Source organism: Daldinia childiae (assembly GCF_008694065.1).
Source record: "Daldinia childiae strain JS-1345 chromosome Unknown Scaffold2, whole genome shotgun sequence".
NCBI lineage: Eukaryota > Fungi > Ascomycota > Sordariomycetes > Xylariales > Hypoxylaceae > Daldinia > Daldinia childiae.
The window spans coordinates 5,349,927-5,367,223 of record NW_022984643.1 but is presented as its reverse complement, the minus strand read 5'-3'; the positions used below and the strand labels follow the sequence as shown (position 1 = coordinate 5,367,223).

The following is a 17,297-nucleotide window of genomic DNA, read 5'->3' as shown; positions in this document are numbered from 1 at the left end:
AAAGCAAAGAAAATAAAGGCGCAGTAGCCTTCTTTGCGAGGTTCGGCACCAGAAGCTGTTAGGCACTACGAGAAAGTACACAACATAGATGCCTGCAGAAGATAAATAAATCTTACTTTAGGCTGGAAAGTGGCTGCCTACCCACCAAAATTCGACGGTCTATTTTTGGGGGGTAATAATTATCTATCTATTATGCACAGAGAGAAAGAGAAGAAGACAAACTCAACAGAACAATGGCCCTCGTCCTCGCAAGTGTGAATTGAACCGAAGTTTAAGTCTCACCAACAACGCTGCCGACGTAGTACTATCGAAAAACTCCTCTCTAGCTCGATATAGCTACTCTTGCTGCGGCCATTTCTCAATCATTACGATGTCATATCATCATGCTATTCAAGGCTGGCAACAGGTCACCCTAATTATAACGTAAGGAACGCCAATCTATTTGAATTATGACCGCTTTGGGCTGACAGCTTCATTAGTCAACTTATAGGACTTCTGTTCTCGGCCTTAGACGCATCTATCGTCTCAACCTCTCTTGTTACTATATCCATTGATCTCCAGAACTTCCTAGATGCCCCTTGGGTCGTTCTCTCCTATCTATTGGCCTACCTTGGTTGCGCTATTGGATTTGCTAAGCTGAGCGATATCTTCGGGCGACGTGATATGCTATTTTGCTCATGGATCCTCTTCATCAGCTTCTCTATTGGGTGTGCTCGCTCAACCACCATGACTCGGTTGTGCGTCTACCTCCCTTCTTATTTCCTATGTAAGAGTATTGATTGATATACTTGATAGGATTATCTGTCGAGCATTCCAAGGAATGGGTGGCGCTGGCTTGTATAGCCTAAGTCAGATCGTACTCTTCGAAGTAGGCCCATCCGATAAGCCTAGCCTAATGGGTGGACTGGTAGGTATCACGTTAGCGGTGTCGTATGTGTTAGGCCCCATTCTCGGGGCTGTAATTTCATCGACAAGCCAGTGGACTATCATATTTTGGATCAAGTACGTGCCAACTACCTGAGCTCCAGGTTGATTCTAACTTGCGCAATAGCGTCCCGGCCGGTGTGATGGTTCTCGTTGCTATATATCTGACATCACCAACCGAACTTATCGCACACCAGAGAGGGTGGAGTTCAATTCGAAAAATTGACTTCGTCGGGAATATTACAGTCATATTAGCATGCGCTCTGCTAGTATTTTCACTGCAGGAGGCCGGCACTTATACATATCGGTGGGATAGTACGACTATTGTTGCAGCCTTGTCAATTGCATCTCTCAGCTGGGTAGCCTTCTTCACATGGGAGATATTTATCGGCCTTAAAGGCAGGACACATATTGAGCCTATATTTCCCCTAAGGCTCTTCTTTCGACGAGTATATGCGAGTTGCGTCATGTATGTATGAGTGGTCGAATGTGTAACAAAAGGACAGCTAACAAGGGACAGATGTACGTTTTGTACCGGCTTCATCTACCTGTCTGTTCTCGTCATCCTCCCCGAGCGGTTCCAAATTGTTAGCGGAGAGAGCGCGCTCTATTCGGGCATCCACCTTTTACCACTGTTAGGTGCAACTTCTTTTGGCGCTTTTCTCGCCGGTATTATCTCGCGCAAAAGGAACAATACATCGTGGACGTTAATGTTAGCTCAAGTTTTTCAACTTGTCGGCATTAGCTTTATGTCCACGCTCAAGGATGCTACAACTGAGACCAAAGCGCAGTATGGGTTCCAGGTAATTCTAGGTCTTGGATTTGGACTGTCCCTTGGGGCAGGAACAATTATGGCTTCGGTGCAGTCGCAAAGCCAAGATCTAGCCGTCGCCCAAGGCGCAATCGCGCAGGCTCGAGTATTCGGTGGTGCTATTGGGATAGCAGTTTGCAGTATCATGTTCAACAGAAAGGTAACAGTTGAACTGAGCGGCAAGATGGATGCTGAAGACTTAGCTGCGCTACATCACAGCCCAACCATCGCTCCGTGGCTACCAGACGAGATTAAACTTCTCGTTCGCTCCGTGTAAGTCTCAGCAGGCAGCAGGCAGCAGGCAGCAGCTAGCAGCTAGCAGCTAGTAGCTAGTCGATGTATATGAGGTTAACGTTGGTTGATACAGGTACGCATCGGCTTTTACGAGTGATATTAATATCATGATTGGTATTGCAGCGGTCGGTGTTATTGCCAGTGCGGTCACTTACGAGCGTCGGCCACCTGCAATGTCTACTATCTCGCAGACTAAAGGGGTCTTGGGGGTTGAGGGACACAGTGATACAGAGCTCATATTAGTGACCCCTCGATAACTCGTATTTTATCGATTCTTTAATGACTTTTTTTTTTCTTTTCTTTTCTTATCCTTGGACCCGACTGCAGGGATATAACAAATTGGCAAATTGTTATGAGACGGTCTATGAAAGACTTTGTAATACCTAACCAGGCAAAAAAAGATGAGAATAATTTATCACGTTTCACATGACATAGCTTTGATTAACCAACCCGGGTACGTACAGTATTTAGCTAATCCAAATCCGAAGCCGAATTAAATGTCTTATTCTATATTAAACTTCACTAACATTATAACTACCTTACCTACATATAGATATTTATCTAGTAAGGATAATGATAATAGAACTCGATTAAAAGCATGTGATGTAATCATAGACTTGGGTGAAGGTACAATTCAATGTATACCTTTAATAGATAATTCAACTAACCAAATTCTAACCTTAGGTACCTAACTTAATATTGACAATACCGACGTTTTGGAGATTTGGCATGACAAATAAAATAAAATAAAATAACAGATAAAACAACAAAGAGTCGATATTTTAATAACAGATCTCCATGTTATCCGCATTGCGCATTCAGCTTAGAAGTCCTTCTCTCGGTACCGCTACACGACGCGCGCAATTCAGCCGAGTTCGGTATTTCGGCAATATGACAGAATCTCAAGATATTATCATTAAAGAACTACAGAAGTACACAACGTAAGGAAAAGCAATACGAGCGCTATAACCTATCTAATTTTCCTAAATTTTTAGCTGCGACGTCTCAGATGCCTTATGCAAGCTCAAATATCGTAATGGCGGGTTTTTATCCGGCTTGACCATGTGGTCCCCTCAACGCCAGGATGGTCCTACCAGGATAGTAGGCCCGGCCTACACTGTTAAGTACGTGCCGTTAGATGATCCATCGCCTAAACATCCAACCCACTATGTACGTTGAAAGAAGAAAAAGAAAGAAAAAGTCTACCTAGTTAACGGGAAGAAGTGCTAACTATCGCCTAAGATTGATACAGTACCTAAGGGTGCTGTAGTCTTTGTTTCTTGCCCTCCCAAAACTCCTAATGCCGTGTATGGAGGCTTAATGTCGACTCGCGCTCGATTTAGGGGCGCCGTCGGGTCTATCATCGACGGACGTTTTCGTGACTTGCAAGAGCAGCGTGAATTAGACTATCCGGTATGATTATCACTCTCTTTAATTAATTACTTAAGCCCCCTTTCCCTTTACACGTTTACCGACGCTTAAGAATCATAGATCTTTGCTCGTGGGACGGGGACGGCACCTCCAGCTGAACTACTCAAGGTAGCTGCTGTCAACGTGCCCGTGAAACTGCAAACAGACGAGCAAGACATGGATATTCGACCGGGAGACTACCTAATTGCGGACCTGAACGGCGTCATCGTCTTGCCTGTTGAGTTGGCGGAGCAAGCCTTACCACTGATGCAGAAGCAAGTTGACGCGGATGATAAGATGGCAGAGGCGATCAAGAAAGGGATGAGCTTTGCCGAGGCTAGTAAGAAATTCAGATAAGTGTGAAAACCTGGCTTTAAGTTGTAAACTCGAGGTATGAGACCTGCGTATCGACTTTCTACATAGAATATCTCACTTCCGCACAACAGCTTGAACATTCTCATGAATTTCATTTGATTATGATAAAATTCTAATTCTTAGAAATAAGACGACCTTAATATACTGGTAAAACATGAATCATATCCCGTGGGTTGTACGTCCGAACATATAACCCCCAGAATGTGTAGCCTAGGTACAACTGTCGCCTAGAGATAACGTACGAACGATATCACCAAAGTCGCCATACCTGTCAGTCCACGCAACAAATAAAAGAACAAGCCAGCCGGTTTAATTGGCAGCTATCTATCGTACATAGTTATGAGCAGCTGCGTATTCGATAGGCTTGGCAATAATGAACTACAAATACCTAAAACTCCAAACCCATGCCTATCTTCATAAGTCGCTATTGTTCCCGTGGTATCATGCTGACGCTATCCGTCCAGTGACAAATGCAAACAAATAAACAAACCAGCTCAGTATAGATGATGCGATGAATGCAAGTCTATGCGACTGTAATAGGAGGAAGAAAGAGGAGCGAGGCAGCTGGTCTCGACTGTGTCTCGACCAACAATACTAAAAGTAACGATAGAGAGCCGATGTTATAAAACACAATCGGGGTCAACCTCATCCAAACCTTTCAAGCTGTTTTGTTACGGTCATCATCTTCTCGATCAACTCGGGAATCCGAAATGGCTTCACCAATACGTCGTCACATCCGGCGGCTTTGGCCTCTAATATCTGCTCCATGCGCGCATTGGCACTGACCGCGATGATAGGTATCCGTGGCCCCTTAAAATAACCCGTCTTCTCCAGCTCTCTGATTTTGCGCGTGCAGGTGAGACCGTCTTGTACCGGCATCTCAATGTCCATCAAGATAAGGCTAAGTGGGAATTGCCCATCCGCACGGTTCGTGTGCTCAAGTTTCTGCAGGGCCTCAACTCCGTGATTGGCCACCTCGACCGAACATCCACTATTCTGAAGGTCACGACGGGTGATCTGTTGGTTGATAAGGTTATCTTCGACTAGGAGGACACCTTCTATCTGTGGTGTGAGTAGCCTCTTGCCCGGCTTTGTCATAGTAAACGGACCCCTGTTTGATGCTTTGCCAGCGGCGCTGCTTGTTGTCTTTAGGATGTGGCCGACAGCCTCCGCAGCTGCCCGAGCCTCTCTGAATGCCTCTTCATTCGGCACCTGAGCTTCAATGTAGAATGCAAAGGTCGAACCTTGACCGGGACTAGATGCTACTCCGATAGCGCCATTCTGCATCTCGGTGAGCCTGCGGCTAATAAACAGTCCGAGCCCCGAACCTCCATATTTCACATGGGTTTTCGAATTGGCCTGGACGAAGCGTTGGAATAGAGAAGACTTCTCTTCTTCGGTGAGTCCTTGTCCTGTATCTTTGACTTCGAACATGAGATAGATCCTGTTCTCCACAGGTATTGGCGAAGATGGCCTATCACCTTGCCATATCGTTTCCAGTGCGCGTGGGATGAATTGTACCGAAGAGGCACGATCCTCGGGACGGGTCTTGGAAGCGCTCATCGTAATCGAAACATTTCTCGTCGGTCCATTCTTCGTGAATTTCAAGGCGTTTGTGAGAAGGTTAATAAGAACTTGTTTCAGTCGAGAAGGATCTAAATCCAGAAACTCGATATTGAGCTTATTATAAGATTGGTCAACCACCATGGTCAAATCGATGTCAACTCTACGAGCTTCCACCTCGAACATCTTGAAAGCCTCTTGCGCAATGTGGATAGGATTAACCGTAATCGGAGTAATAGATAAAAGATTCGAGTCCAGCTTAGACATTGTCAAGATGTCATCGACAATTCGTTTTTGATGCTGAGCACAAGCGATTATTGTCTCTGCGTTGTCTATGCTGTCTTTTACTAACTGGGAACCTTCCTTCCAGATGCGGCCCGGGGTATTGGTTGTGGCAGTGTTCAACACGCCGTTTTGATCAGGCTTCACAGACATTGAATCGATCAATTCTTGGGCCTTGGTAAGGCACCCGATGACTGCATCGGCACATTGAACGATGGCACTTAGAGGGTTACGCATCTCATGCGAAGTCATGTCGATAAAGTTCTCTTGCTGTCGCTTTGATTCGATCGCCTCGTCCTTCCGCTGTCGCTCCTTTTCGAATTGCCATTTTTGTAATGAAACATCACTCAGACAGCCTGTAAAAGTTTGAATTGCCCCCTCCGAGTTACTCACTGGCATAAAGGTAGCAAGGACCCAACGCGGTGCAGTAATCTGTTCGCCAGTAGTGTCTGTTTCAGTCCACAATGTCTTTAACCGAAGTTCGGCAGTCTGCGACTTGCATTCTTTAACGAGGGTGGCAAGCGTCTTCTTTAGGACTGGTATATCCTCATCGACGACACAAAATTCGAATGGCTTAACTGACACTTGGGAGAGGTCCACTCTCTCCAGGCCGCACATTTCGTAGAACACATTGTTGGCTCCGATCAACCGGCCATCGAGAGCCATGTCATACATCCCCACCGTGGCGAGTTGCGCCATCCTACAGCAGGTAAAGTTAGTTTCTGGCCTTTCAAAGGCTTAGGGGTTATCTTGCAGCTTTGTTCTGTGAATTTTCAAGGCTCGCTAAGACTGAGGGATATGGATTGTTACGTGGAAAGCGGAGGTCGTGTACATGTTGAAGTACTAGTACTTACCGCTTGAGGTTTTCTGCCTGTTGGGCCTTGCGAATTGCTTCTTCGGCGGCCTTTTTATGTAAAGTCACATCTGTCAAACATGCCAAAACCTGATTAATGTTGCCATTAGGACCCCGTTCAGCTTTCAAGGAAGCCAGAACGTGCCGGACACTCCCATCCTCCGCATCAAGGTCCAACCCGGCTTTCTCAAAACTAGGAGAGCTTCCAATGGGATACTGAAGGGGATAAGTATCCTCCACCGGCCGTCGAACTCTTAACTCAATAGTCACAGTAAGAGTTCGTTGAAGTTCTTCGTATGCCCGCTGTACATTAGGCTTATCTTCCTCGATGACGCAGGACAAGAAACCCTCAGGTGTAAGTGGATTTACTTGAGGGGCGCCAGTGATCCGATGCCAGGCATCATTAGCAAATGTAATGTTGCCACGATGGTTACCGAAACACATTCCAACTGGGATGAATTCAGCGATCTGCTGAAACTTTTGGACAGACTCTGTAGCTTCTTTCGTCTGCATTGCGAGCATCGCCTGGTCATATGCGGCTTGCTCCGCGATATTGCGACCCCTTCGTGCTTCTTCTTCTAGAAGTACGGTAGACGCCAGAGTTGTAGTTAGTTTCTGCCCTAGCAAGGAGATATATTGTTGGTAGTCATTGTCGTACGGCCGACGAGGATTGAGCCCAAGTAAGAGCAAGCCTAGCACATGCTCATCTTTTGTTGGCCGTATAGGGCAAATGATAGCCTCGTGGCAAGGGTCTTTGAAACCACGCCATTGTAGACCCTTGAGCAGCAACTCTGGCAATGTTCCATTCTTGATTTGCAAAAGTATTGGGGTCTGCGATTCGAGAGCCTCTCTAAAAGATAAAGACAAACCTAGATCACTTCCATCTAGCTGTAACTTCGGGGGGGCTATAGGATGGCCCTGCGGAATACCTAAACAGCCTTCTAGTCGACCAGCTTTTCCTGCAGACGACGCCGGGTCTTCTTTAACCGAGTAGAGGATAGCAAGAGGGATATCGTAGGTCGGCTGGCACGCCTCGAGTTCTTGGATGAGTTTAGCCCAGTAGGACTTAACGTCACGGGCAGTGACCAAAGTGTCGCCTAAATCAATCAGCATTTGCATACGTCTCTCCCAGAGTCGCATAGAAGTTGTGTCTTGGATAGGCTGGATAAAACCAAGGCACTTGTTCTTCTCGATGATAGGTATCATAGACCACTTAAGATACTTCTCTTCAGAACTCCCATCTACTTTCTCTACAAAGAACCGCCATTCGTCCTCATTGCCCGTACGCTGCTTTGAGGCCATCGAGGACATTGCTAATTTTATCTTTTCGCAGAAATCAGGCCAAGCGTCTTCTACCGACTTCCCCAATAAAGCAGGATGTTTAGAGCCACACAGCTGGCTGAATGCTTCGTTGTATAGAGTCGTCAACTTGTCACCCCAGTAGATAACAATGGGTCTTGAATCAGCAAGAACCTGGTTGAAGGTTTGCTGAAGGAGAGGAGGCCAGAGGGACAGCGGGCCGAGAGGCGTGGCCGCCCAGTCCAGAGTGTTGATTACATGAACAAAGGACTCTTGATCTAGCATGAAATCTGGAGGTGTCCAACCATAATCTCCATCATCTGAAGCCACGGATAAGGCGCTATCGTGTAGGATATTGTTACTATTTCCGTGGCTATGCGAGGCCCTCCCGCCATGGAAGTCTTCTTCCGACGTCAATCCATGATTACCACCAATAACAGCCCATTTATTGCTGACTATCGACCGCGTCCAGATTATACTCTCGAAAAGGGAGGTGTGGTTTAGGGTCGAACTACCGGGGGTAGGAGCAGTCACCCAGTCCCAAAAAGATCCATGGCGCGACTGGGATAACTCGACGAGTCGCGCGTGTAGGGAGGTTTTTTGGCGTAAGGCGGGGTTCGCATAGATTGGCTGCGGCGACTGTGCCGGAGCAATCGCGACGACGAAGGTCGGTCTGGGATCAGAATCGAGAAGCTCAAGAATGCCGACGTCGGATATTCCCATTGGTGGGTACATCATCAGCACAACTAGTGGCGTGGCGACGTCGTTCGATGTTTGCGGCGACTGTATGCCACATGGTTAAGTGTGTAATGTAGTGGTGGAAGTGGTCAAGTAAGTACAATAGTTCCGAAATGGACGCGGGCGGAAAAAAAGTCTTACAAAAATTAATAATATCCATTATTATTTAAATAATAAATATTATATATTTATATATACAATATATTAATTAAAACATTAGAAAATTTATATGTATATTAATTATTTATATAAATATAAAAAATAACTTAATTATACGTTAATATTATTAAAAGTTTAAATTTTGTTATTTTTATTTAATTAATTACTTTAATTAATTACATGGTAAATAGGTAATTAGTTATTTATAGTTTCAACAAATGCTCACTTTTTCCTGCTGCAAATCGTCCTAAGGCTAGAATAGGATTGTTGGCTAAAATGTTAAATACGGAAATGTCCGACTTCATCTCATTAGAAAACCAGAACCGCAGCTCCGCAGCAGCTAATGAGTCAACTCCGTAAGAGTGGGCCGGCCTCATGATATCGATGTTTTCCTCGGGAACGGACAGGGCGCGCGCCAATTTCTTCCCTAACGCGGCCGCAACGATGGCCCCGGCCTCATCCAGGCTTCCGGCCGCGCGTAGCTGGACGCCGTAATCTGCATCTTCTTCTTGCATCCTTATCTGACTACCAGCTCCCGCTCCGTATGCGTTTATCTGTTGCAAAGTGCGGAATAGGGGCCGCTTCAGGTACGGCATCAAATCCATGGTCTGTTTGTCCACCTTGGCTGCCGGCCCCGTTCCCGCGATGGTCTGGGTAGACCAGGAAGATAACATCGTAGTCGTACTGGGAAGCTGGCAGTATTCTGGGTAGCTGCACGCCTAGTCAATGACTGCGAGCAGGTCCTTCTCAGCGAGAACCTGAATCTTGGTTTCGTCCCAGTGCTTGGCGATGTCGCTGTGCTCGGCCACGTAGCCAACGTCCTTAATGACACCAACGTCGACCGAGACGCACCTCTCGCCCAAGGACCAGCGGTGCCGGGCGAATGCATCCTGAAAGGCCGAGGCCGCATTATATTATGACTGACCGGTCGAGCCAACCATTCCGCCAGTGGAGGAGAGGATGACGAAAAAGTCCATTTTCTTAGGGAGGATGCGGTGTAAGTTCCACGTCCCGTTAATCTTAAGATCAAGCACAGTTTGCCATTCATCCAGCGTCATATTTTGGAACACCCGATCCTAGAAGTGGGAGAATTTGGTCAGTTGAGTTGTGTTAATCAAGTATTATATTATTAAAATGGCCTACCTTCAAGACCATGGAGGTCTGAATATATCCTTTGACAGGAGGCAGTGTCTTGGTGGCATAATCAATTACAGCCCTTAGAGAATTAGCATCGCTCACGTCGCACCGGGGCGTAGCAACATTCGCGCCGCGGCGGCTAAACCACGCGGCAAGACTCCTACCGATACCACCCAAGCCGCCAGCGATTACGTAGCTAGCGTTCGCATCGAAAATGAACGCCGGCTCGGGACTTGGTACCACGGGAATCTCTACCTCAGTCTCCCAGTCGACAACGGCCTTGCCTATGTGCCGCCCTGTCTGCAGATATCAGATCGCGGATTCAAACTGGCCCCTCGTGAAGACGCTCACGGGCCGTGGGGGTCGGAAGGTGCCGGCGTCGAGCATATCGACCAGCTCGAGCACAAGCTCACACATATGGGCTGGGTTGTAATGTTCGACTGACTTGGTATTAACTGCGTGGTATGACACGTTCCTGACAAATGGCTGCATGGGGAGGTTCTGGAACGTGTGGATGTCTCGCTTTTCGATCTCTACGAAGCGTCCTAGCGGCGCGAGGATGCGTAGAGATTCAGCGAGCGCCTCGCCCAACAACGAGTTCAAGACCACGTCGACCCCGCGGCCCTGGGTTACCTGCATGATCTGCCGGCCGAAGAAGAGGTTGCGACTGTAAAAGATGCGGTCGTTGGGGATGTTGTATTGCTCTTGCATCAACCTGCGCCCGTCTTCAAGTGCGTAAAGGCATTAATCTCGTCCGCCTCGACTACGCGCGGGATTAAGACGGCTCTATCGGATTGCTAATAATCAGATTCCCAATCTTCGCTATCGGCTATCCCTACGTTCCGCCCGAACACTCTCGCAAATATCTTGGCGGCTATCTTCGGATCATCCACGTCGATGTTGGCGAACCAAAGGCCCGGGTATTCTTGCGTGACGGCACGACCGAAGCCGGAAGACATGGCCTTCTCCGGCTGAGTCGCTTTGGCACCGCCACCGCTCGTGAGCCATTATACCTGGTTCGAAGAATCGACTATGGATTTAAGGATGGCTAGTTTTTCCTCCGTCATCGAGCCAAAAAATGGGTCTTCAAGTTCTAGCAAAGTTACCAAAACGTCAATCTTGTCCTTTTTAGAAAGTAGGGAGTTGGGGCCAACGATATCATAACTCGACATATGTTTTAACTCTTTCATATAGGAGGCAATATCCAAAGCTACCTCTTGTTGGAGCTTAGCGTCCGCTGAGATGATCATGGACCGGAGAGTGGACTCTTGTGTAGTGACACCACTCTCGGGGGCCAGTTTCGAGACCATAAGACTAAAGGTATGATGATATTCTTCAGTGTGATCGGGAACACAGAGTTCGATGCCAGTAAACCCACACTCTTTCAGACAGATATCCCACTCTGGTCGGGAGTAAAGGGAACCCTGCTGGCGGTCGTCCTCTGTGCCTCTCCACCCCCGGGCAGCGTTCCCCAAACACTATCAGAAACGGTGCCCCATTTGTTTGTCATATAACCAGGTAACCACCCGGCTTAAGGAGTGAATTTGCGTTTTTTAGGGCCTCTCTAACAGCAGCGGTGGCATGAAGCACTGCGGCGGCAACCACCATGTCGTATTTCCTATGCTCAAATCCCTGCTCGGAAGGATCTTATTCAATTTCCAGCATCTTCAATATCATACGATCGGGATGATGCGCAAGGCGATCTGCGGGCTTTTGTAAAAAGCTTGCGGATATGTTAGTAAAAGTGTAGTTGTTACACTTTGTAATTGCCTGGTGGTTGCCCTGCGGCAAAAGGGAGACCAGGATCGGATCTATGGCCGTTTTGATGCTAGCACCAATCTTGAAAATATGCCTTAAGTTTACGAAGCGATTTTATAATGCGATTTTTTTTTTATTTAGTTTAAATGAAAAAATATAAATTATTATAAATAGAAATTTTTATTTTATATTAATTAAATATATTTTATAATAAATTAAAAATTTAAAAACGGTAAATTTTATTTATTTTAATATGTTAAAATTTATAAAAATTTAATATATTAAAAAAAATTAATTAATTAAAAATTAATTATTATTATTTTTTATTAATAATTTTTTAATTAAAAAAAAAGAAATAATATTTTTATTATATTATTATTATTATTTATATTATATTAATTATAAAAATTATTTATAATTAATTTATATATTAAATTTATAATAAAAAATTATTTTTTATTTAGTTAATTTTAAATTTATAATTTAATTATTACGTAATATTTATATAAATATAAATTTTTTAAATTTTTTAATGTAAAGTTTTTTTATTATTTAAATTAAAATAATTACTGTTATTTTTTTTATATTATTGTTTTTATTTTTATTAATTAAAATTTAAGAAAACGCATGTATTTGCAAGCTCGCGTAAACATTTTCACATATTTGTAAGCTTGTACGGTAAAATTTATTGGAAACTTTTATCAATTTTTTATCATTTATTAAATATTTATTTATCAATTATTTATTAATTATTTATTAATTATTTATTAATTTTTTATAATAATTTTTAAAAGTTTAAACGTAAAAAATGTTTTTAACAAATAAAAATTTTTTTAATAAATTAATAAATATAATAATAATTTATTTTTATTTAATATTATTTAAAGTTTAAATAATATATTTAAATTTATTTTATTTATATATTTTATTAAACATATTTATTATTTTTATAATTTTAATTAAACGGTTAATATTTTTTTATTATATAATTTTATAATTATTACTATTAAAACTAATTTATAATTTATTAAAAAAAACTTATTTAAATTTATTAATTTTTTTAAATATTAAATTATTAATTTTTAATTATTTTAAAAAATTTAAAATTTTAATAATTAAATTTTATATTATAATAATTTTATTATTAATATTTTTACAATTATTATTATTATTATTATTATTATTATTATTATTATTATTATTATTTGTCATGTTTGCGTTTTGCGTTTTAGCTTGGAGATGTAAAACGCATCTTTAAGACTAAGGTTATATTAATATATAAAAAACCGTTACTTTCCATTAAAAAGTTATTTTTGTATAATAAAACGTATTTATTATTTAAGAAGTATAATATTGTTTAGTTTTACGTAGTTTTTTTTTAAATTTTATTAATTTTAAATTGTTTTTTTTTTATTTTTTAAAGGTTGTTAATTTATAATTTTATAAATTAGTTTTAAACTTTTTATTTATAATATATTATATTGTTTATAATTAAATTTTTTATTTTTTTTTTACCTATTATTATATTAATGATAGAAATTAATATTAAGTAAAATTATTTGGTTATTTATTTTTATATTATTATAATAAAAGATTATATAAATATAATTTTTACGATATATTATAAGATTTTTAAACCTTGGTTTTATTAGTTTAGTAATGAATGTAATTGTTATAAGCGTGTTAATAAAATCTTTTAAATATTTTGAATATATAAGCGGTTAAATATTTTGCTACTTTAATTTAAGGTAATAAATGTACCGGAATTTTAGTATATAAAGGAATTTTTTAAAAAAAAAAAGGATAAAAGTATATTATATTTAATAGTTATAATGAAAAATTTTATAAAAAAATTTTATATAAATATTTTTAATTTAATAATTAAAGTTAAAAAAAAAGAATTTTTATTTATAAAGGATTACGTTAATGGTATAAAAATAGTTAATTTTTTTATAGATATAATTAATTGTATTTATAAAAAATAAATGGCTTTTTATAAAAATAATAGTATATTAATTATTAATATTAATATATTAATAGTTAAGATATTTGGTAATATAAACCAAATATTTAAATTTAATTAAATAAAATAAAATTATAATAAAGTTATTAAAAATGTATTTATTTTAGTTTAATAAGTTGTTAAAATTTTCTATAGTAAAAATATGGCGGACCTTTAAAAGTCCTTAATTAAATTTAAATTTTATCAATAAATCTTACTTATATAAAAAGATGTTATTATAACGATTAAAATTTTTAATAATTTTTTTAATAAAAAATTAACCGAAGAAATAAAACGCCTATAATTTAAAAATATAACGCAACTTTAAAATACCAATTTAAAATTAATTATACCTAAAAAAACCTAAATTAAACGTACTTAAGAATGGGAAAAAAAAAGATTTTCCGAAATAAAAAACCTAAATATAAAAAAAGGTTTAAAAATAAAAAAGTAAAAAATAAACTTTTCCGGCAAGCGTATTTAATGGGATAACCCAACCTCCTTCCCAAACAATATATTATTTACACTTATATTTTAAATAAAAATAAATATTATTATTAATATACCTTTTAAAATATTAAAAATAACTATAAAAAAAAGATATATTTATTATTTAAAAGGAATATAATTATCTTTTAAAATAAAAAATAATTTATTATTAAAAGGTAAATATTTAATTTATATTATTTATAATAAAAATTTATTTATTTAAATATAAAATAATTTTATATAATATATTTAATAAAAATGTATATTTAATAAAAAAAAATAAAAGCTGTATAACCTTAACTTAAAAATTAATATAAAATTTTAAAAAAAATTTGTTAAAATTTTTTACTATATTAAATAGAAATTGAAATAAAAAAAAATAACGATTTATAATATAATTTAAAAAATCCCGTAATATTTTAGTAAAAATTAAAAAAAATTTAATTATATTAAAAAATATTTAAAACTATATAATTTAAAATAAATTATTAATTATAATATTTAATAAAAATCTTAAAATTATAATAATATTTTTATTATAATATTATATAAAATATAAAAAATTTTTAATTAAAAATTAAAATATCTTATAAAAAATAAATTAAAATAAAATTGCAGTAAAGAATTTAATAGTATAAAATAAAATTATTATACTTATAAATATTAGTTTAAAATTTTTACTAAAAATGATAATATAAAAAAAATAGTTTTTATAAATAATTAAATAAAAGATAAAAAAGTACCTTATATTTACAAAATTATTAAAAATTTATAAAAAACCTTTTACTTTTTAACCTATTATACCTTGCCATTTAGTAGTATATAATTTTATAATAAAAATCTTATTAAAAATATTTAAACCTATTATTTTTATAAATAAATAAATTATTATTTCATTTAAATAAATTTATTAAAAATTATTATTTTTAATTATTTTATTTAGTAAAAAGATATTTTTATATATTATAAATATAATTGTATATTATATAAATATATCTTTAAAACCATTTAAAAAACTATATAAATAAATAATATAAAAATATTATTTATTAAGATATAATAGTTTATATTAGGTTAATTTAGTAAGAAAATTATATAAAATAATTAATAATTACTTTATTTTTTAATATAATAATAATAAAAAAAAAATAAAATATTATAAATAAAAAAAGGGTTTAATTATAAAAATAATATATATATTAAATATAATTAATTTTTATATAATTAAATATAAATTATATATTAAAGAATATTTAAATATTTTATATTATAAATAATTTATTAATAATATTTTATATATAATAATAAAAAATTTTAAAAAATTTATATTAAAAAAAATAAAGAAAATAATTAAATTTATATTTGATTTAACCTATATATAAAAAATAAGAATAAATATTATATTTTTAAATATTAAATTATTAATTTTATAATAAAATATTTAATTTAAACCATTTTATAAACCATTAAACCATTTTAAATATATTCTATGGTTTTTGGCATATTTTAAATAAATAAAAAAAGATATATTTTTAAAAAAATTTGGAAAAATAATAGGGTTATTTTTTATATAAGAAATATACCATTATTTAATAAAAGATTTTAAATAAATTTACCTTTAAAAATATTATTTTAATAAATTAATAACTTATTAAATTTTAAAATATATTTTTAAAAAATAAGAATATTATTACAATAATAAAAAGGTTTAAAAAAATTTAATTAATTTATTTTTAATTTTAAAATTAAAAATAAATTTAATATAAAATAATATAAATATTACAAAAATATTTAATTAAATATAAAATATTTAAAATTTTATAAAAAATAAAAATTTAAATGTTTTAATATATAATAATAAGTTAATATTATTTTATAAAAAAATAAAAAATATAATAAATTTTTATTATATTTTAAAAACTAAAATTATTAAATTCTTTTAATTTTTAAATAAGGTAATTATTAATTTATAATTAATATAAAACTTACTCCTTAATTAAAACAACCAAAAAATAATTATTAAAATCCTAATAAAATCAATAATTATAAATATTTTTAATTTTTAAAAAATTAATAAAATTAATAATAATAGTTAAACCTTAAAAAAACCTTATTATAAAAATAATATATAATAAATATTTATTAAATTATTTACTAATAAAAAGCTTTTTTTCTTTTACATTTTCTTTAATTTTTTAAAAAGGCCCCCAAAAAATACTATAGCTTAAAAACTATTAGGTTTTTGTAAAATACGCCAAATATTAATAAAATAATATAAATAAAACCGGTATATATAAGGTATATAAAGTGGCGTATTATATATATATATAACGTATTAAAATTAATATAAAAGTAAATAATATTACGGTAAAATATATTATATATAAATTTAAAACTTATTTTAACTATTTAATTAATATATTAAATAAATGTTTAATATAATATTATTAAAAATATTAATATTTAAAAAATTAAATAATTAAATATATATATAATAATATTTAAATATTAACATAATTGCTTTAACTCATATAAATACAATTTTGTATTTACGTATAAAATATATATAATATATAATATTAATAAATCTAAAATTATAATAGCATAATTATTATTTATTATATTATAAGTTAAAAATAATTTTAAAAAAAATAATAAAATTAATTAAATTATAACGCGTTTTACGTTTTAATTTAAAGACGTAAAACGCATTTTTAAGACCAAAGTTATATTAATATATAAGAAGTTATTGCCTTTTATTGAAAAGTTATTTTTACATAATAAAATATATTTGCTATTTAAAAAGTATAGCATTGTTTAATTTCACGCAGCTTTTTTTCAAATTTTACTAATTTTAAATCGCTTCCCCTTCGTTTCTTAAAGGTTGCTAAATACATATTTTATTTTAAAAGATATTAAAATATATATTTAATTTAACGTTAATGTAATTATTTAAAAAAATATCATATAATCCTTTAAAAACCACCACCACCATATATACTCAAATAATTTCATATTAAAAACTTACATTAAATTAATACTTATATCGTTAAAAAGTTTAAATTAAAATAAAACTAACGGTATAAATTACATAAATTAAAACTTTAAATAAAGTTTTATAAAAAGTTTTTTTATAATTACATTTATAATTAAATAATTTTTAAAATAACATATATATTTATTTAAAATTTATATTATTAAAA

At 35.1% G+C, this 17,297-nt stretch overlaps 4 protein-coding genes across 4 annotated transcripts; 2 read left to right on the top strand and 2 right to left on the bottom strand.

Moving 5' to 3' along the window:
* Positions 1 to 370: 370 nt before the first annotated feature.
* GL218_02324 (Multidrug resistance protein 3) lies at positions 371 to 2,286 on the top strand (the record flags this gene model as incomplete). The annotated part of the gene is made up of 6 exons (XM_033578831.1): positions 371 to 423; positions 480 to 737; positions 796 to 1,002; positions 1,052 to 1,393; positions 1,445 to 2,008; positions 2,103 to 2,286. 6 exons carry the CDS (start codon positions 371 to 373, stop codon positions 2,284 to 2,286), a joined length of 1,608 nt encoding a protein of 535 aa, XP_033439121.1.
* A 634-nt stretch (positions 2,287 to 2,920) lies between these two features.
* On the top strand, positions 2,921 to 3,796 carry GL218_02323 (4-hydroxy-4-methyl-2-oxoglutarate aldolase; the record flags this gene model as incomplete). Its single annotated transcript, XM_033578830.1, has 4 exons — positions 2,921 to 2,970; positions 3,025 to 3,199; positions 3,272 to 3,442; positions 3,521 to 3,796. 4 exons carry the CDS (start codon positions 2,921 to 2,923, stop codon positions 3,794 to 3,796), a joined length of 672 nt encoding a protein of 223 aa, XP_033438249.1.
* Positions 3,797 to 4,459: 663 nt separating this feature from the next.
* Positions 4,460 to 9,382, bottom strand: GL218_02322 (Hybrid signal transduction histidine kinase K; the record flags this gene model as incomplete). The annotated part of the gene is made up of 3 exons (XM_033578829.1): positions 4,460 to 6,359; positions 6,514 to 8,594; positions 8,996 to 9,382. The coding sequence occupies 3 exons, from the start codon at positions 9,380 to 9,382 to the stop codon at positions 4,460 to 4,462; spliced, it is 4,368 nt and encodes a 1,455-aa protein (XP_033439115.1).
* A 45-nt stretch (positions 9,383 to 9,427) lies between these two features.
* Positions 9,428 to 10,556, bottom strand: GL218_02321 (Lovastatin diketide synthase LovF; the record flags this gene model as incomplete). The annotated part of the gene is made up of 4 exons (XM_033578828.1): positions 9,428 to 9,598; positions 9,647 to 9,784; positions 9,852 to 10,145; positions 10,197 to 10,556. The coding sequence occupies 4 exons, from the start codon at positions 10,554 to 10,556 to the stop codon at positions 9,428 to 9,430; spliced, it is 963 nt and encodes a 320-aa protein (XP_033438775.1).
* Between the last annotated feature and the right edge of the window lie 6,741 nt (positions 10,557 to 17,297).